Raw genomic sequence first — 15,044 nt, forward strand, 5'->3', positions numbered from 1 at the left:
GAGTGGAGAAGTATGGCCTTGGGATATCTGGGAAGCAGACAATGTGGCGGGTTCCCGTCAAAAGCAGTCGGAAACGGTTGGGTGTACGCCATTGCGTTTGCGGTCGCTTTATGTTATAATCACCATCCAGAACATCTAAATTTTAACGAGCCATCGCTGCGAACTGATATAGAAAAAATGTTGCGCAATAAAGAATTTGAGCCTCTTTTTAAGATGAAGAAGCTTATCGTAAACAGAAGAAAGAACAGCGAGACGGTTGCGATTCATTGTAATTGTAGACTTGCAGAAAATATGCAACAATATTTTATAGAGTGTAGTAAGTGTTTAGAGCGCCCCATACCGGATGAAGCTAAAATCGAGGACGTGCCTTGGTTTTGCGGAAATTGTTAATGTATACGGCGCGATATTGTAGTGTAGGCATGTCATTGTAACAAATGTGTAACATATATTTTAAGTATTTTGCAGGTTGTTTGTGGCTTATTTGGCTTAAACACCAAGTCATCTGTGTACCTCCTCGTGGTGCGACTGGAAGCAGTTTCGGCTGACCAAACACAGAGGCGAATTTGACAAAAATACTATTTGTCCAATTAAAGAAGGTCTTGTTTTGTTAGAAGGCCAAATTTGATTTTATTCGATAGCAGGAGTGTGTAGGGTTGTTGTTTCAAAATGATTTCATCGGCATACGTTTGTGCAAGGTTTTATGGCCGAAAGGTGTACGATTCGCGTGCTGCTCTATAGCGTTCAAGGGCGCAAGGGGGTATGGTTGGTATTTGTCCAATTAAAGAAGGTCTTGTTTTGTTAGAAGGCCAAATTTGGTTTTATTCAATAGCAGGAGTGTGTAGGGTTGTTGGTTCAAAAGGATTTTATCGGCATACGTTTGTGCAAGGTTTTATGGCCGAAATGTGTTCGAAATATGGGAAAATAAGGGGGGTATAGTTTTGCAAATTTGACAAGGTTCTTGTTTTTTAGAAGACCTGCTACCTCGTAGGGCGGCCGAGTAACCCGCGTTCAAAGTTTTGTTAACTGGCAATTTTTTTGGTCAACTAACATCCCTCTGGTACACTAGCACTCTAGCGCAACATAAAAACAAAACAAAATGCAAGTGTGTCAAAGAATACCAAGTTTTACTCTGCTTGTAATACTCTTTGATCTATTTATTGTATCAGTAATTTTTAGTAAAATTTCTCTCATTATACAATTCGGTCTCATTATACAATTCGGTCTCATTATACAATTTGGAAACTACAGGCTAATTTGATTACAAATGCACATACAGGCTGAGGTTCCAAGGGTTTTAGCCCTGGACTCACAAACCAACCGTGCAAGCATGGCAGAAAGTGGTTTGTTTTCTTTTCGTTGATCGGTTTTTGCTTTGCTGTTCAGGGTTGCCAGTAATTTCTTGTACTGACTGAGTCATATCCTGTACTGTCATTGGTTACAAGTAATTTATGCTCTATATGATGTTTTGTGTAAAGTAGTGATCTGATACTATGGAATAAACGGAACTATGCATGGTACCGACTTTGCGTTAAAAATGCGTCTGGCGTCACAATGCTGCAGCAGGTAAAGATTGGCTGAAAATGAAGGAAAATACTAATACACATATGCGCGTTTACTGTCTCGTTACTGGGGAAAATAGCAGCATATGAAATAAAAGACTCTAAATTATATTATAAACGTGTTGTCTTAATTCTCTAGGTGTAGTGGTATACACGACGACATTGCAGGTGGTAGGCTACGCGATTGAAAAAAAAACTTAAGTGATCCCAAAATGTTTGTTACTTCATCCCCTAGGTTACTTTGCAACACTCAACTAGGTGGTACGCGTCGAAATTGTTTACCTCCAAGTGGTACCAAGCACAAATAGGTTGGGAATCACTGCTCTAGGTCACTTTAGAAAGTTCTGCAAAAAATTACAAATTTTTTATAACTTAGTGGTACCTGGTACACACCAACAAAAAAACAAAACAGGTAAGCCTTAGTGTCTGTCTGCTGTCAGTTCCTTTTCGATTAAGACTTATTTGTCGCAGTAAAAACACACACAACAGCCAAGTTGCTGCCAGGTGGGCTAGTTGTTGTTATTTCAAGATGTTTTTCTTTTCGAATTTTTTCCATAAATAAAGTTAGGGCTGCGTTACACGCACTTTAGCAATAACTTTTATCCAAACTAATGCATTTTCAGCCAATCTTTACCTACAGGCTGCTGCATCATTGTGACATCAGACCCATTTTTGAAGCAGTCGGAACCATGAATACTGATGACCTTTTTTTCTTTGTACATTAATTAATATTAATTTTCCTAGTCAGGCTCATTTAAATATAGTTTTCTAAAAAAGTTTTGTAGTGTAACAAATCGTGTCCAATAACTTTCCAATTTCCAGTATTAATTCAAGACCACCCTAGTTACTAACTTAAATATGTGGACTTATATATATAATTTGTGTTATTTCACATTTATTAACAATTAGCGCATGTTCAAACAATGGGTAATATAAACATTTCAGATTGGAAAGTTTGTAATTTAAGCAGAACATTGTTTGGTGAATTTGCGCTTAAAATGGTACATGGACCAGTCAATGTTTTTATATGTGTGTAATGTCTTTCCGTTGGTGGGCACAGCAGATGCAATCATTCTCAGCCATTCAGCAATAGCACTGATGATAAAAATAATACGGCCTAGATTGGAAACAATATCAGGCGAAGAGGATATATATGAAAATTTAGTTTAGGCAAGAAATTTATTGTGGTATAGCATTAAAAATGTTCTGATAATTCACATGTTGTCTGCAAAATCAACAGTCTCTTAAAAAATCCTTCACACAAATTAAAAATTTGCCAGTTTGGAATATATTTGGCATCTTAGCTTTGGTTATTTTATTCAAAGCAGTCTGCTTCAGAGTTCTTTGCATCTAAGTGTATGTAATGCATTAGTTTATTGTTTCTGCACAGATTGCAAAAGTCATGGCCCGCTAATACTACAGACAGGGCATCGATTTTTTATTGCGTGTCGAACATCTTGAGAAAAATTGTCGTGCATGTCGAATACTGGAAATGTTGTATCTGGTAACTAGCGCATGAGAACAGCCAGGCTTACTTCGATTACAGGATTTTTGTACTTACATCACGTTGAAATAACGACAAAACAATTAAAACCTTGCATGCTGCAGGCTGCTATGTCTCTTTTAAGGTCCGATTGAACAAAAAATGGCATTAGTTTCGTGGCAATGCAATATGTTTGGTAACAATACCACATATTCGGTAATAATGCTCCATGTTTGGAAACAATGGTTAGTTTTAGGTATAACGCGCTTATTCGCTGAACGTTAAAGCAAGTGCTGACAGGTTTTTGCATGGATTTTGTCCAAAAATTTATTCCCGATGATGTCATTAAGTTTTCAACACTACGTAACCGTTCAGTTAAATGCTGTTGTTTAACAGTGACACGAAATGGGCTACAAATTTCTTGCCAAATAATTGTTTGCGGTTTGAAATTAAACGACTTTTATTGGCACCAACCTCTTCGAACCACTTTTGCCACCAGCATCTACGGCAAAAAATTGACAAACTACATGTTAATAGGAAAATCGTTGGCGTCCAATCTTCGAAAAAAGAAAACTAGTAAGATCGATGTGAATGTTGCAAGATTGGCATGGCCGATATGTTAAGCTCAATTAGGTTATCATGGTAATTCAATTTATGGACATTTGTAGATAACAATAGCGTTTGTCTGTTCGTGGTACTGTATACCGGTAACTTAAAATTTATTCTCGCCACCCGTGTCGAACAGTGGGGTCGCATGTCCAACACTTAGAATGGCGAAAAAGGCATAAATCGACACCCTGACTACAGGTAGTGATTAAAACCTTATGTAGAATAACTGAAGAAAAGGCTAGGAGTCATAATGCACAGGGTTTTAACCAATCCTTAGATTTCCATACCATTGGTTTCAGAAAGTTCCTTGCGTTCACCTGGGACCCAGCACACCTGTAGTGTTAGAAGGTTGCTGAAAGAAGTCTTTTGGAAAGCCCCAAAAATAATCTGAATTTACATAACAGATGTAAAGTAGACAACTGTACAATTCTGCTGTAACTGTCTTTTAGAGGAAGTGATGGCTACTCATGTGTGGAACAAAGGTACTGTATGGAAACATTTTTTGCAAACCAAAGAGAAAACAAAGGAGAAATGTTTGTTACAAAAATTTGTTTCATGTCGGATGTTGTCCCAAAACAAATGTTACAGCAAAGATTTAACAAAAACACAATCATGCAACCATGCTCACAGACATTTATTGTTCGGTATGGATAAAAAAGTTACTCAGAAAAATGCCCAAATTTCAATTGCAGTACCAGTGTTTATGAAAAGCATACGCAAATTTGCTTTTAACCATAAGCTCTCAGTCCCACTTGGCAAGAACACTTATTCAATGGAAAACAATAAAAAAAGTGATTTTAGTGAAAACAATTCTGACAATGCTGGAATTCTTCATACAATGTTTAACAAAGAACAAGCTGATGACAAGTCAGACTCCTCTTCACAAGGTGAAGCAAAAAAAGAAAGTGAAGAACAAGAATCTGCCTTTCTAAAAAACCAAAGATATGCTAAATGGTTTCTTCTTGGAAGCATACTTATTATTACTCCTGTTTTTGTGTTAAGAAATGGTAAGAATTAATATGTTAATATATTTAACTTAAACACATATTAAATGGCGAAAGATAACTAGTTACAGTGGTGGATTTAGTATGTGTCACAGTTACAGTGGTGGATTTAGTAGAAGCTTATCACAAAACATACTGAACTTATTTGTTTGCAGGTCAACCAAAGTACAATGAACATGGAGAGGTGGTAAGTTTGTGCTAAGTTGAAACTATTTATGATTTGATAACTCATCTTGTTTTTCACAGATTGAGGATGAGTTTTCTAAATGTAAGTGTGATTTTTTACTATTGTATGTTTTACTAATCCAGGCTATGGTGTTTGCCCTGGTTTCAATATCTGTCAGTATTCCACATATTGGCAGTCATGTGATTTGCGATCATGCAATTACTTTGTGTGGTTCTTTTTCGGTTCATGAAATAGAATTGTCTGATTGTTGCAATATTCGTTCGAAGTGCAATCTCAATGTTTCAAGAACAAAACAGTGTTCTGATATTTTGCATGAGACACATCAGATGTAAATATGTTTATATGCCACAGAATCATAGGGGTATCTAGGATTTTTGAAAGGGGGATTGAAATTTTTTGGGAATTTTCTGCTGTAAATTAAGGTTAATTGTGGTCAAGCATTGCAAAATATGAATGCCATGTAGGCACTAATCGTCACATAAATGGTGGCTTGTGCAATTGCCTAACACTATGGAACACTCGATGAATTATTTTGCTTTTTTCGGGTAGTACTCGCACTGAGTTTTATTAGTACTACTTTAGCAAAAAAGCCCAAATATATTTGTATACAAAAAGGGATTAAATGTGGGCTTACAGAATCAAGAAAACATACAAATACAAATTATTTTGTAGGCGTTGGCCTTATATTCTTTCTGCACATTTGCATGTGCTACTACTTTTTTTCAACATGCATAATATTTGCAATGCGCTTAACAACTAAACTAATTGACTGTACACACATGACTTGCCATTGCAACAAAAGTACCACTAAAAAAAGACATTTTCTCATTAGACTGACATTTTTCTCCTTGGGAAAAATGACACTTGTTTCCTAACAATGCAATATGTTTATAACCCCTCGGTTCCATTGGTTATGCCTATGCACAGAACCTTTAGGCTGAGCATAATTGACGCCAATACATGTATATATTAATACAAATATATGTATGTACCCAAAAGTTAAGCTTATAAAAACTTCCACAGGTAAGTTTGTGATTCATTTTTACACTTGTTCATTTTAATATTGATATTTAGCCTATTATTAATAAGCTTTACTTTAGCTATGTGGGAAGCACCTTGTATGTGTTTTTTGAAAACTTACTTTCTCCACACAAAAAATTTTTGCACTAGTCTTAAAAAATGTCTTCGCACTATTTTCACAAACAGGTGTTTGGAGTGTTGTGGAGAAAACTACTGAAAGCATGACATTTTCTTAAGACTAAGTTTTTGATGCATATTGTCATGCATAAATAACAATTATGGGTAGCTGAATTAATGTGCAGCCGATTATGAAATGACATCCTCAAATTAAGAAAAATAATTTCTTCCTTTTGTATGGTCACAAATGACTCACACACCAGTCTGCGACCTGGCGGTTAGGGATAACCTGATCTAAAATATTGTCTGTATGTAATTTGGGTTTTGCATATATGTTTTATTGAATAAAAAGAAGAATGTGAATTACTTATTTCCTGTTTAATTGTTGTTAAAAGTGAATACTAGTTTTGAAAGCATTTCTTTAACTGAACAATTTTGATTGTTAAGGAATGCATTTGGGGTATGGCAATGTCTTATGTAGAAGTTTGTTTGCTTTTGTGTTGCAGTGCCTGTAGTCCTGGCTTACGCAAAACGTTCTTGGAGTGAAATGAAGTTGGTAAAAAAGGTAAAAGCCAAATATTAATTTTGAGATGCATAGCTTTCAACTTTGACCTTGCTTTCCAGGATATAGTTGAACCATCTTCAAAAAAACTTTTACCAGATCCACTGGTAGAGCCATATTACCAACCACCGTATACATTAGTCCTGGAATTGATGGATGTTTTTCTACGCCCTGTGTATGATGTAGGTGTTATATAGATACAGAATTACAGTAAAAAGAGAAACTCATTTTTTAATTATTTTCATAGTCTGTTACAGGTTGGAGATTTAAAAAAAGGCCTGGTATTGACTATTTTTTAAGTCAAGTCGGTCCTCCAATGTTTGAAGTGGTTATCTTCACAAGAGAAACTGGAATGGTGATACACATAGTTTAGCAACTGAACCTTGCCATTAAAATCATTTACGCAACCAAAAAGCCTCGCTGATTGGTAGATTTTTATAATAAAGATCACAAGAAATACCAGAAATTTGTACTTTCAAACTATTTGTAACTTTAATTTAGAAAACGAAAGATTTCTGATGTGTTTTAAGATAATAAATCTCCTAAATGGTTTAGGATGCATTGTATAGATATCGAAGTAAGAAATCAGAATTTGTACATTGAAAAAGTAGTAAATGTTTGTGTCTATTGGGCAGTGTGCAATTGTTACAATTTGTTTTGTAGACTGCTTACCCTTTAATTGATTCTATGGATTCCAAAGGATATATTATGTACCGTCTATTCAGGGATGCTGCACGATATAAATCTGGTTTTTCCATTGGAAACTTATTTCAGGGTGATGTTCCAAAGTTAGATCCTTATTATCAAAAGGTTTTACACTAAAGTAAATTTAATTTTTTTTTAAGTTGAATATGTTGCATTGTAACAGGATCTCAGATACCTCAACAGAGACTTGTCCAAAGTAATAATAGTGGATTGTGACAAGCGTGCTTTTGAAAAACAGCCTGAAAATGGCTTGTGCTTGGACAAGTGGGATGGTTCTACTCATGATAGCACGTTGTATGATCTGTCTGCTTTTTTGAAAAGTGAGTTTTATTTGATCAGTAAATCGATTTCATGGTTTAGTATCTTGCACAACATACCGAATCACAGCATACGAAAAACTAAGCAAGCAATTTATCAAGAAAACTTCACTAAAAAACACTGGGATTTCAATTGGGTTAAATGTGCATTAGGCGAATATTCAAAGATATTTGTTTCAAGCCTGCAATGCATTGTTCATAGGATATCAGCCTAAAATAGCCTTTATTGAACACAGTAATGTCATCCTTGTTTCGCGGAAATTATATGCTAATCAAAAAAAGGCATAGCAATGTTGCAACAAGGAGCAAAGTTGAGGAAAGAAAATCCACCTAAATATTGATTACAAGATGTCAAAAGAGCAACAAAATAATCTTATTCGAAATAAGTGAAGATCTGGATTAAATATCAATTTTATCCAAAGATGTTGTTTAGAAAAAGATTACAAATTGTTTGTACCTCCAGCTTTGTATAAATTAGGTAAATTTCCAGAAAAACCAAATCCAGAGTTCTACTGCATATATAATATTATAATTGTATACTTGACTTTAATCTTAACTTTTATTGGGTAGGCAACTTTCTGTCCATTTGGTTTGTGTCAAAGTTTGGACATGGTAGAATATGACTTGTTTGCGTAAGGATGAAAAATACCTGTTAGCAACTATGTTGTTAGTTGTGTTTCTGCTAAGATTTTATTTGTAAAGATTAAATTTTTAAAATAACATTAAAAATTTCTTTTGTTTGTAGCCATTGCTACCAGCGAGGTAGATGATGTGCGACCAGTTCTTAAACACTATTCTGCCTACAGTCATCCACTAGAGGCTTTCAAGCTAGCTCAAGCCCGTATGCAGGTAACAATTATTATATATAAATATTCTGACTCGTCCAAAGATTTTTTTAATGATCACGAAATTAAATTAAAGTTACTCATAAAATGTCTACTTGAAAATATCTTCCTTTAAGCTCCCAATAATAACATATATACATGTTAAAAAAGTGCAAGCCAGCAGCAGCACCAGCAGGGGCCACAAAGTAGTAATTTGCAACATTTTTTGTGTGAATGCTATGGCGACTATCAGGCAAATTTCGGTATATTATTGGCTCTGTTGCATCAAAACACTAGTTGAAACTTAGTAGTCTGATCAAAGAGATCTGACTTCATAAGTTTTTTTGTATGATGTGTTTTTGTGCTCCAATAAGAAGGAACAGTTGCTATATCCAAACCCTAAACTAAAAAAAAAGATAATAAAAAAGTGAAAGAAAAACCAAAATAGTGGCTACGTCATTTTACAATTAAAAATGTTTACTGTTCAAATGTTTTCAGGAGGACATAGAGATGAACCAGTCAGCCAAAAATACCCAGATGTTTGTTGGAACTGGAAATGCAATTTCATCTTTTTTTCGAAGGCGGTAAACTGCCAAAAAGGAGAATCATACCAAACATTTTTTATCTTCTAGAATGTTGTCCTTTATTTTCTTAGTCAGTTTCTAAGTTAATAGATAATTAAAAATACAGCAGAAATTAAAAAAAATGTCAAACAATTTCCAAGAAATTTGAGCAGTTGTATAGTTTATATTTATAGAGTTCACTGCATAGGACCGCATCATCAAATAAAATACAGGTGATGTTAACATTTGGTTTCGGTTACTGGGTCACTTATTCGTATTTCACCTAAATAGTTTTGTGGCTGGGAATTTTTCTTGAAGTTTGCAATTACGGTTCAGAGTTCGTCTTTTATGACAATAAAATCAAAGAAATCCTGTTTACAAAGCCATATGTGAATGTGATAATATTCTTGCCGATAATGCCAGCAAATTAACGACAACAGTGGTAGTATCAGCAAGACGGGAATGGTGCGTTTCTTTGCTTAGACACATTGCATGACGTCATTTTGGGTGTAATGTCGTAACTTTAACCTCCCCTTTGTGTTGACTTCAACTTGATGATTCCCATATTTCCAGTTACGAACTATATTGCGAAAAATACATTAGTGGTTGATTGTGGCGAATTAATCCCATCGTTTATGACGCGAACTCGTAGGCAACGCTACTGCCAGGCAAAAAGAGGTAACCAGAGGGATGTTACCGTATTTACTCGATTGTAAGCCGCGGCTTATAAAGTTTTTTAACCTACCGTTTGTGCGGCTTACATTATTTAATGTCACGCCGATATGTTGTCTGCGCTTCGTGTTTTGTTGAAATTTACCATTAAATCGCTCCATCGTACCAATTCGTTTTATCGCCCAAGGTTTTCAGCGTATCTGACAATTTTAAAGGACAGATGTGTTGGCAATTGTTGTTGCAAGCCACCGAACTTTGTCTTTAACATTTACGTGCGGCTTATATTAATTTTTACCACCGTCGCATGCGGCTTACAATCGAGGGCGGCTAACAATCGAGTAAATACGGTAGTTGACAAAAAAAACGCCAGTTGACAAAACTTTGAACGCGGGTTACTCGCCCAACTTACGAGGTAGCGGCATGATTTTTTTACACGTTACAGATCATAGGCTGACCTTTCCAACGATACCAAAATTATTAAAAAAAATATATTCATATTCGGTTATTAATATCATATGCGTATTATTACATAAGTCGCAAAAACAAGATTCGCTTCGCTAAATTTTAAAGCATAACATTCTACGCGCTAAACCCTTTCAAACGATATCAAAACATTTGAAAAATTCGATTTGGCTTGTGCAGAAAAATGAATTTATATTTTTGAAACCTGAAAAATTTTTCCTCAATAACTTTTTTTATCGTTATGGCCCGTTCCGCGCCAAGTACCGGGGCGCGTTCAACGGACGTTACATGAAAGTTTCAACTGTTTGTTAAAAGAAAGCTTCAACTGTTGGTTGAAGGCAAGTTTAACTATTTGGTAATGGCAATCTTGCCAAGTTCGCCTTTCAATATATAGCAGAACCAAGCGTTTCTCCACCGACACTTCCTGATGCTGTCGTTGATCGTCTTCGACGACTCAGTGGACAATGCATCATCGCCGAATGTCTAATGAAGGATCGTCGCAACTTGCAGGTGCTTGAGACTGTCTTGATTACTTTAGAACAGCTTTTTATTGATGCGGTTGACGCCTACAAGGTGCATCCCGAGCTTGCTGATGATCTCGTAAGCGTAAAGAAAAACAAAACTGAATTTGACGACCGAGTTGCCCACTGGGTTTGTGAGGCAAACTCGCAATCTTGTCGTGATTTATCTGGGCATGTAACCAGCCCAGGTCGAAGCGGTGACGGTAGTCTGAAGGACAACAATTCCTCCTGCGGACGAAGTATGCGCTCAAGTTCTTCGACAAGTAGTAGAGCTCGCGTCAAAGCGACTACTCAGCTCGCGCGTCTTGCAATTCAACAGACTGCGCAAAGACAGGCGCTGGCAAAGCAACATGAAGAAAGAAAAATGACCGAAACAAGGCGACGAGCCGAGGAAGAAAGGCGACGAGCCGAAGAAGACAGGCGACGAGCCGAAAAAGAAAGGCGCCAAAGGGACGACATGGAGATCTTACAGCTGCAGCATAAACTACAGGCAGCCGTGGTGGAAGAGAGGGTTTGGGACGAGATGCCAGGAAACACGGAGTACGTGACGGTGAAGGATGGTTCTGGAGGAACGCCTACCACCCCCGGAGCAGCCGTTTGAGGAACAGCGTCGCGTTCAGTTCACGTCACCGCCTGTCACGTCGCAGCAAAGACTTCCGGACCAGCGGTATGTGGTTGATTATGTAACTCCCACTTTGTCTCCGTCGCCATATGTTCCTGATAAGAAATCCTCGTTTGACGGGCGAGATTACACGAATCCCGAAAGTTGATAGAATACTGCCACGGACTGAGGGAAAACGGGTACCGGCAAGCGAGGCAGTTGTTGTACGATCAATATGGCAAGTCACACATATTTGCCCATGCATGCGTAAGGTGTGTCGTCAACGGCTCAGAATTACGGCCAAATGACGCTGCTGGTTTAAGCGAAATGGCGCAGTCGCTGCGCGATTGTTTATTTACTCTTTCAGACATTGACGATCATTCTGAGATGAATAACTATCCAACGCTAATTGCTGTTGCAAATCGTCTTCCGTTTAAGATGCAGGAAGCTTGGAAACGACGTGTTGCAAAAATAATCAAAGAGACTGGCCGTGAACCTCTGTTCGAGCATCTCGTTGACTTCGTGGAATCTGAGAATCAGATTGCGAATTCGCTCTTTAGTCGTATGTTGGACGAGCATCGCAACGAAGCCAAGAAAGCTAAAGGTAAAGCTAGTCACGAAAAGGCCTTTAGTCATGTTGTTGTAAAGGAAGAAGAGTCTAAGCCCAAGGCTCGCGCTGGACCTTCCCCAGTTCCAGCAGTCCCTTTGTATCCGTGCTGTTCAGGAAGGCACAGCCTTGTAAAGTGCGAGGAATTTAAATACCGGTCGTACCGTGATCGTTTGCGCGTTACTCGACGCCGCAGACTATGTGACAACTGTTTTCGATTTGGACATTTTGCGACAAAGTGCAACAGTCCCAGAGCGTGCACAGTGAAGGACTGCAAAGAAGCTCATCATACATTGTTGCATCCACCGGATATATATAGATATATAAGAGAGGAGACGAATCCTCCCCTGTTATAGGAACCGCACTGTAACGGACTGTCTGTTCGGTTGTGTCGGCAAGTGAAAGGGACCGTCATGCATCTTCTGGTCGTCAGAATGTCAATCTGATGATGGTTGCCGTCAAGGTCAGTGCCAACGGAAGGTGCGTAAACACGTATGCTCCTCTTCTGGATACTGGTTCTGGTGTCACTTTGTGTGACAGAAAGTTAACTGAAAGGCTTGGGTTGAAAGGTGAACCGAGCAACGTGACGCTGAAAACGGTCAACGGAGACAGCCGCAGACGCGAAGGCAAGATGGTTGGCTTGACCGTTGCTTCGCTTGATGGTGCTGCAACTGTCGAACTCCCTACGGCACACCGGATGCTGGTTCACCTGTTCGGGGCAGCTTCCTCCCCCTCATGTGCGAGCTTTTGCCTGAAGCAGGCTGCTGATGATTTACGAAACAAGTTTCCAAGTGAGGTCGTCGAGACCATAAAGAAGAATTTCTACGTCGACGACTGTCTGAAGTCTGTATCAACTGAAGCAGACGCTATAAATCTTGTCCAGAGTAATTGCACACTTGTTAAGAGGAAGGGATTTCGTTTGATCAAGTGGGTTAGCAACAGAGAGCGAGTTCTCGCGTCCATTGACGAAGACCAACGAGCAAAATCGGTCAAAAAGCTGAATCTGGATGGATAGTCGTACGAGAGAGCTCTCGGAGTTCGGCGGAACATTTGCTCAGACAAGTTCGGGTTCTCCGTTGACGTAAAGCAGCCGAAGTCCTTTACCAGAAGAGCTATCCTGTCAGTGGTGAGTTCGTTGTATGATCCGCTTGGTTTTGCAGCGCCCGTGATCGTGGTGGCAAAGACGATGCTAAGTGACCTCTGCAGGAAACAACTTGGTTGGGACGACGTGCTTTCCGATGAGGATTCCGAAACGTGGAGGAAATGGTTGCAGCAACTACCGCGGTTAAAAGATGTCGTTTTACCTAGATGCGTGAAGCCAAGCAGTTTCGGTAAGGTGCGAAAAACGGAATTGCACCATTTCGCAGATGCGTCATCTACAGCTTACGGTACGGTGACATACCTGAGGCTGGTAGATAAGCGAGGACGCATTTACTGTTCGTTTCTGATGGGTAAAGCGCGTGTTGCCCCACTGAAGACGTGTTCGATTCCCCGCCTGGAGTTGACGGCCGCCGTTGTTTCAGTCAAGTTGGATCAACTTGCGAGGAAGGAATCGGATCTGGTCGGATGCCAATCTGTGTTCTGGACAGACACGACTGCCGTTCTCCAAAGCATTCGCAACTGCTGTTCGTAGCAAACCGCTTGGCCAAGATTGAAGAGGCATCTCATCCAAATCAGTAGAGGCATGTAAGCACAAAGGTAAACCCTGCTGAAGAAGCGTCACGTGGCCTTCGTATGAACAAATTTCTAAGATATATCCGATGGCTAAATGGACCCCAGTTTCTTTGGGAAAGAGAAGATACATGGCCCTCTTTCCCCGACTTGTCCAACGTGCCGATCGAGTTTCTTCAAAAAAATAGGTTTTCGTCGAAGTACAGGGTGCCGACTGGTCAATTGACTGTCGTCGAACTCAGAGCTGCAGTGTCAAAGGCAAAGGACGGAACTGTTTGTGTGCCAAAGAAGAAGAGAGCTTTGGAAAAGCTCAACCAAATTCTTGTTGATGGAATTCTAAGGGTTGGCGGAAGGTTGGAGCGTGCATTGATCGACTTCGACGTGAAGCATCCGATCATCCTTCCGTACGACCATCGAGTTACAGACCTGGTGATAATGCAGCAGCATGATGAGGTTGGTCATGCTGGAATGGGACACACCTGGTCGTCGCTTAGACAATGCTACTGGATTGTCAAAGGAGGTGTGGCGGTTCGACGCGTACTGGGCAAGTGTCTCTCTTGCCGACGACGAAACGGTTCCTTGGGGAAGCAGATGATGGCAGACCTTCCTGCTGCGAGGCTAGGCCACCATTTTCAGTGGTGGGTGACAAATACTTCGGACCCTTCCTTGTGAAGCAAGAGCAAAGTGAGGTAAAGAGGTACGGTTGCATCTTTACTTGTTTCTCCACCTTTGACGGTTCGTCGGTCGTCGTGGGCGTCCAAACCATATTTTTAGCGACAACGGCCCGAATTTCGTCGGAGCCGAGCGTATCCTGCGCGAAGAACTGAAGAAGTGGAACCAACAGCAGATTCACGAATATCTGCAACAACGCGAAATTGCATGGAGGTTTAATCCCCCCATACTGCCAGCCACATGGGTGGGGTATGGGAGCGCATGATACGCTCTGTGCGCAAAATTCTCAACGCCCTGCTCTCGGAGCTGACGTTGTCTGCACTCTGATGGTAGGGGTCGAGGCAATCCTAAACTCCCGTCCCTTGGTCCCAGTGACGTTCGATCCGAAGGATGAGGAGCCCCTTACTCCAAATCATTTGCTGCTGCAACGTGCAGCGCCAAATATGCCCCCAGGACTGTTCACGGGGAAGGACTGTTACCATCGAAACCGGTGGCGTCAGGTACAATACCTGGCCGATCAGTTTTGGAGGCGATGGTCTCGCGTGTACCTACCTACGCTCATGCCCAGATCGAAGTGGGCAAGTGGACATTCGAATTTTGTGGTCAATGACGTGGTTCTTGTGGCGGATGACAACCAGCCCCGGAGCAAGTGGCTCCTGAGTCGAGTGATTTAGGTACTTCCTGATCGGAAAGGAGTTGTGCGTCAGGTGATCGTCAAGACTCACACTGGTGCGTTAAGACGCCCAATCTCAAAATTGTGCTTATTGTGTTGCGACGTCGCGATGCGTGATTAGTTGCGAGTAAACTGTGTTCGCAATTACTGTCCGATGTTTGTGTGTTGTGTTGAAATGTACTCCTTGGATTCGTACATTGTGTATGTGTGTGTGT

At 39.8% G+C, this 15,044-nt stretch overlaps 2 protein-coding genes and 2 pseudogenes across 2 annotated transcripts; all 4 read left to right on the forward strand.

Annotated features, from left to right (window-relative positions):
* Nucleotides 1-2,716: 2,716 nt before the first annotated feature.
* On the forward strand, nt 2,717-9,525 carry LOC145910340 (mitochondrial import inner membrane translocase subunit TIM50-like). Its single transcript, XM_082997425.1, has 10 exons — nt 2,717-4,658; nt 4,811-4,842; nt 4,902-4,923; nt 6,486-6,544; nt 6,604-6,723; nt 6,789-6,896; nt 7,205-7,351; nt 7,410-7,566; nt 8,309-8,412; nt 8,886-9,525. Exons 1-10 carry the CDS (start codon nt 4,109-4,111, stop codon nt 8,973-8,975), a joined length of 1,389 nt encoding a protein of 462 aa, XP_082853551.1. The 5' UTR covers nt 2,717-4,108; the 3' UTR covers nt 8,976-9,525.
* Nucleotides 9,526-10,325: 800 nt separating this feature from the next.
* On the forward strand, nt 10,326-12,169 carry LOC145911884 (uncharacterized; annotated as a pseudogene).
* An 830-nt stretch (nt 12,170-12,999) lies between these two features.
* LOC145911885 (uncharacterized) lies at nt 13,000-13,446 on the forward strand. The gene has a single exon (XM_082999325.1). It carries the CDS (start codon nt 13,000-13,002, stop codon nt 13,444-13,446), a length of 447 nt encoding a protein of 148 aa, XP_082855451.1.
* A 101-nt stretch (nt 13,447-13,547) lies between these two features.
* LOC145911887 (uncharacterized) lies at nt 13,548-14,311 on the forward strand (annotated as a pseudogene).
* The last annotated feature ends 733 nt before the right edge of the window (nt 14,312-15,044 follow it).

The sequence above is a fragment of the Ascidia mentula genome, chromosome 8 (genome assembly GCF_947561715.1).
Source record: "Ascidia mentula chromosome 8, kaAscMent1.1, whole genome shotgun sequence".
NCBI classification, from domain to species: Eukaryota; Metazoa; Chordata; class Ascidiacea; order Phlebobranchia; family Ascidiidae; genus Ascidia; species Ascidia mentula.

Bases quoted from the DNA above. Each gene is read 5' to 3' on its own strand.
- LOC145910340 (XM_082997425.1), top strand. From the start codon at position 4,109: ATGGCTACTCATGTGTGGAACAAAGGTACTGTATGGAAACATTTTTTG. The intron at 6,545-6,603 runs GTAAAAGCCAAA...CTTGCTTTCCAG, and splicing joins AAATGAAGTTGGTAAAAAAG to GATATAGTTGAACCATCTTC. The intron at 7,567-8,308 runs GTGAGTTTTATT...TTTTGTTTGTAG, and splicing joins TCTGTCTGCTTTTTTGAAAA to CCATTGCTACCAGCGAGGTA.
- LOC145911885 (XM_082999325.1), top strand. From the start codon at position 13,000: ATGCTAAGTGACCTCTGCAGGAAACAACTTGGTTGGGACGACGTGCTT.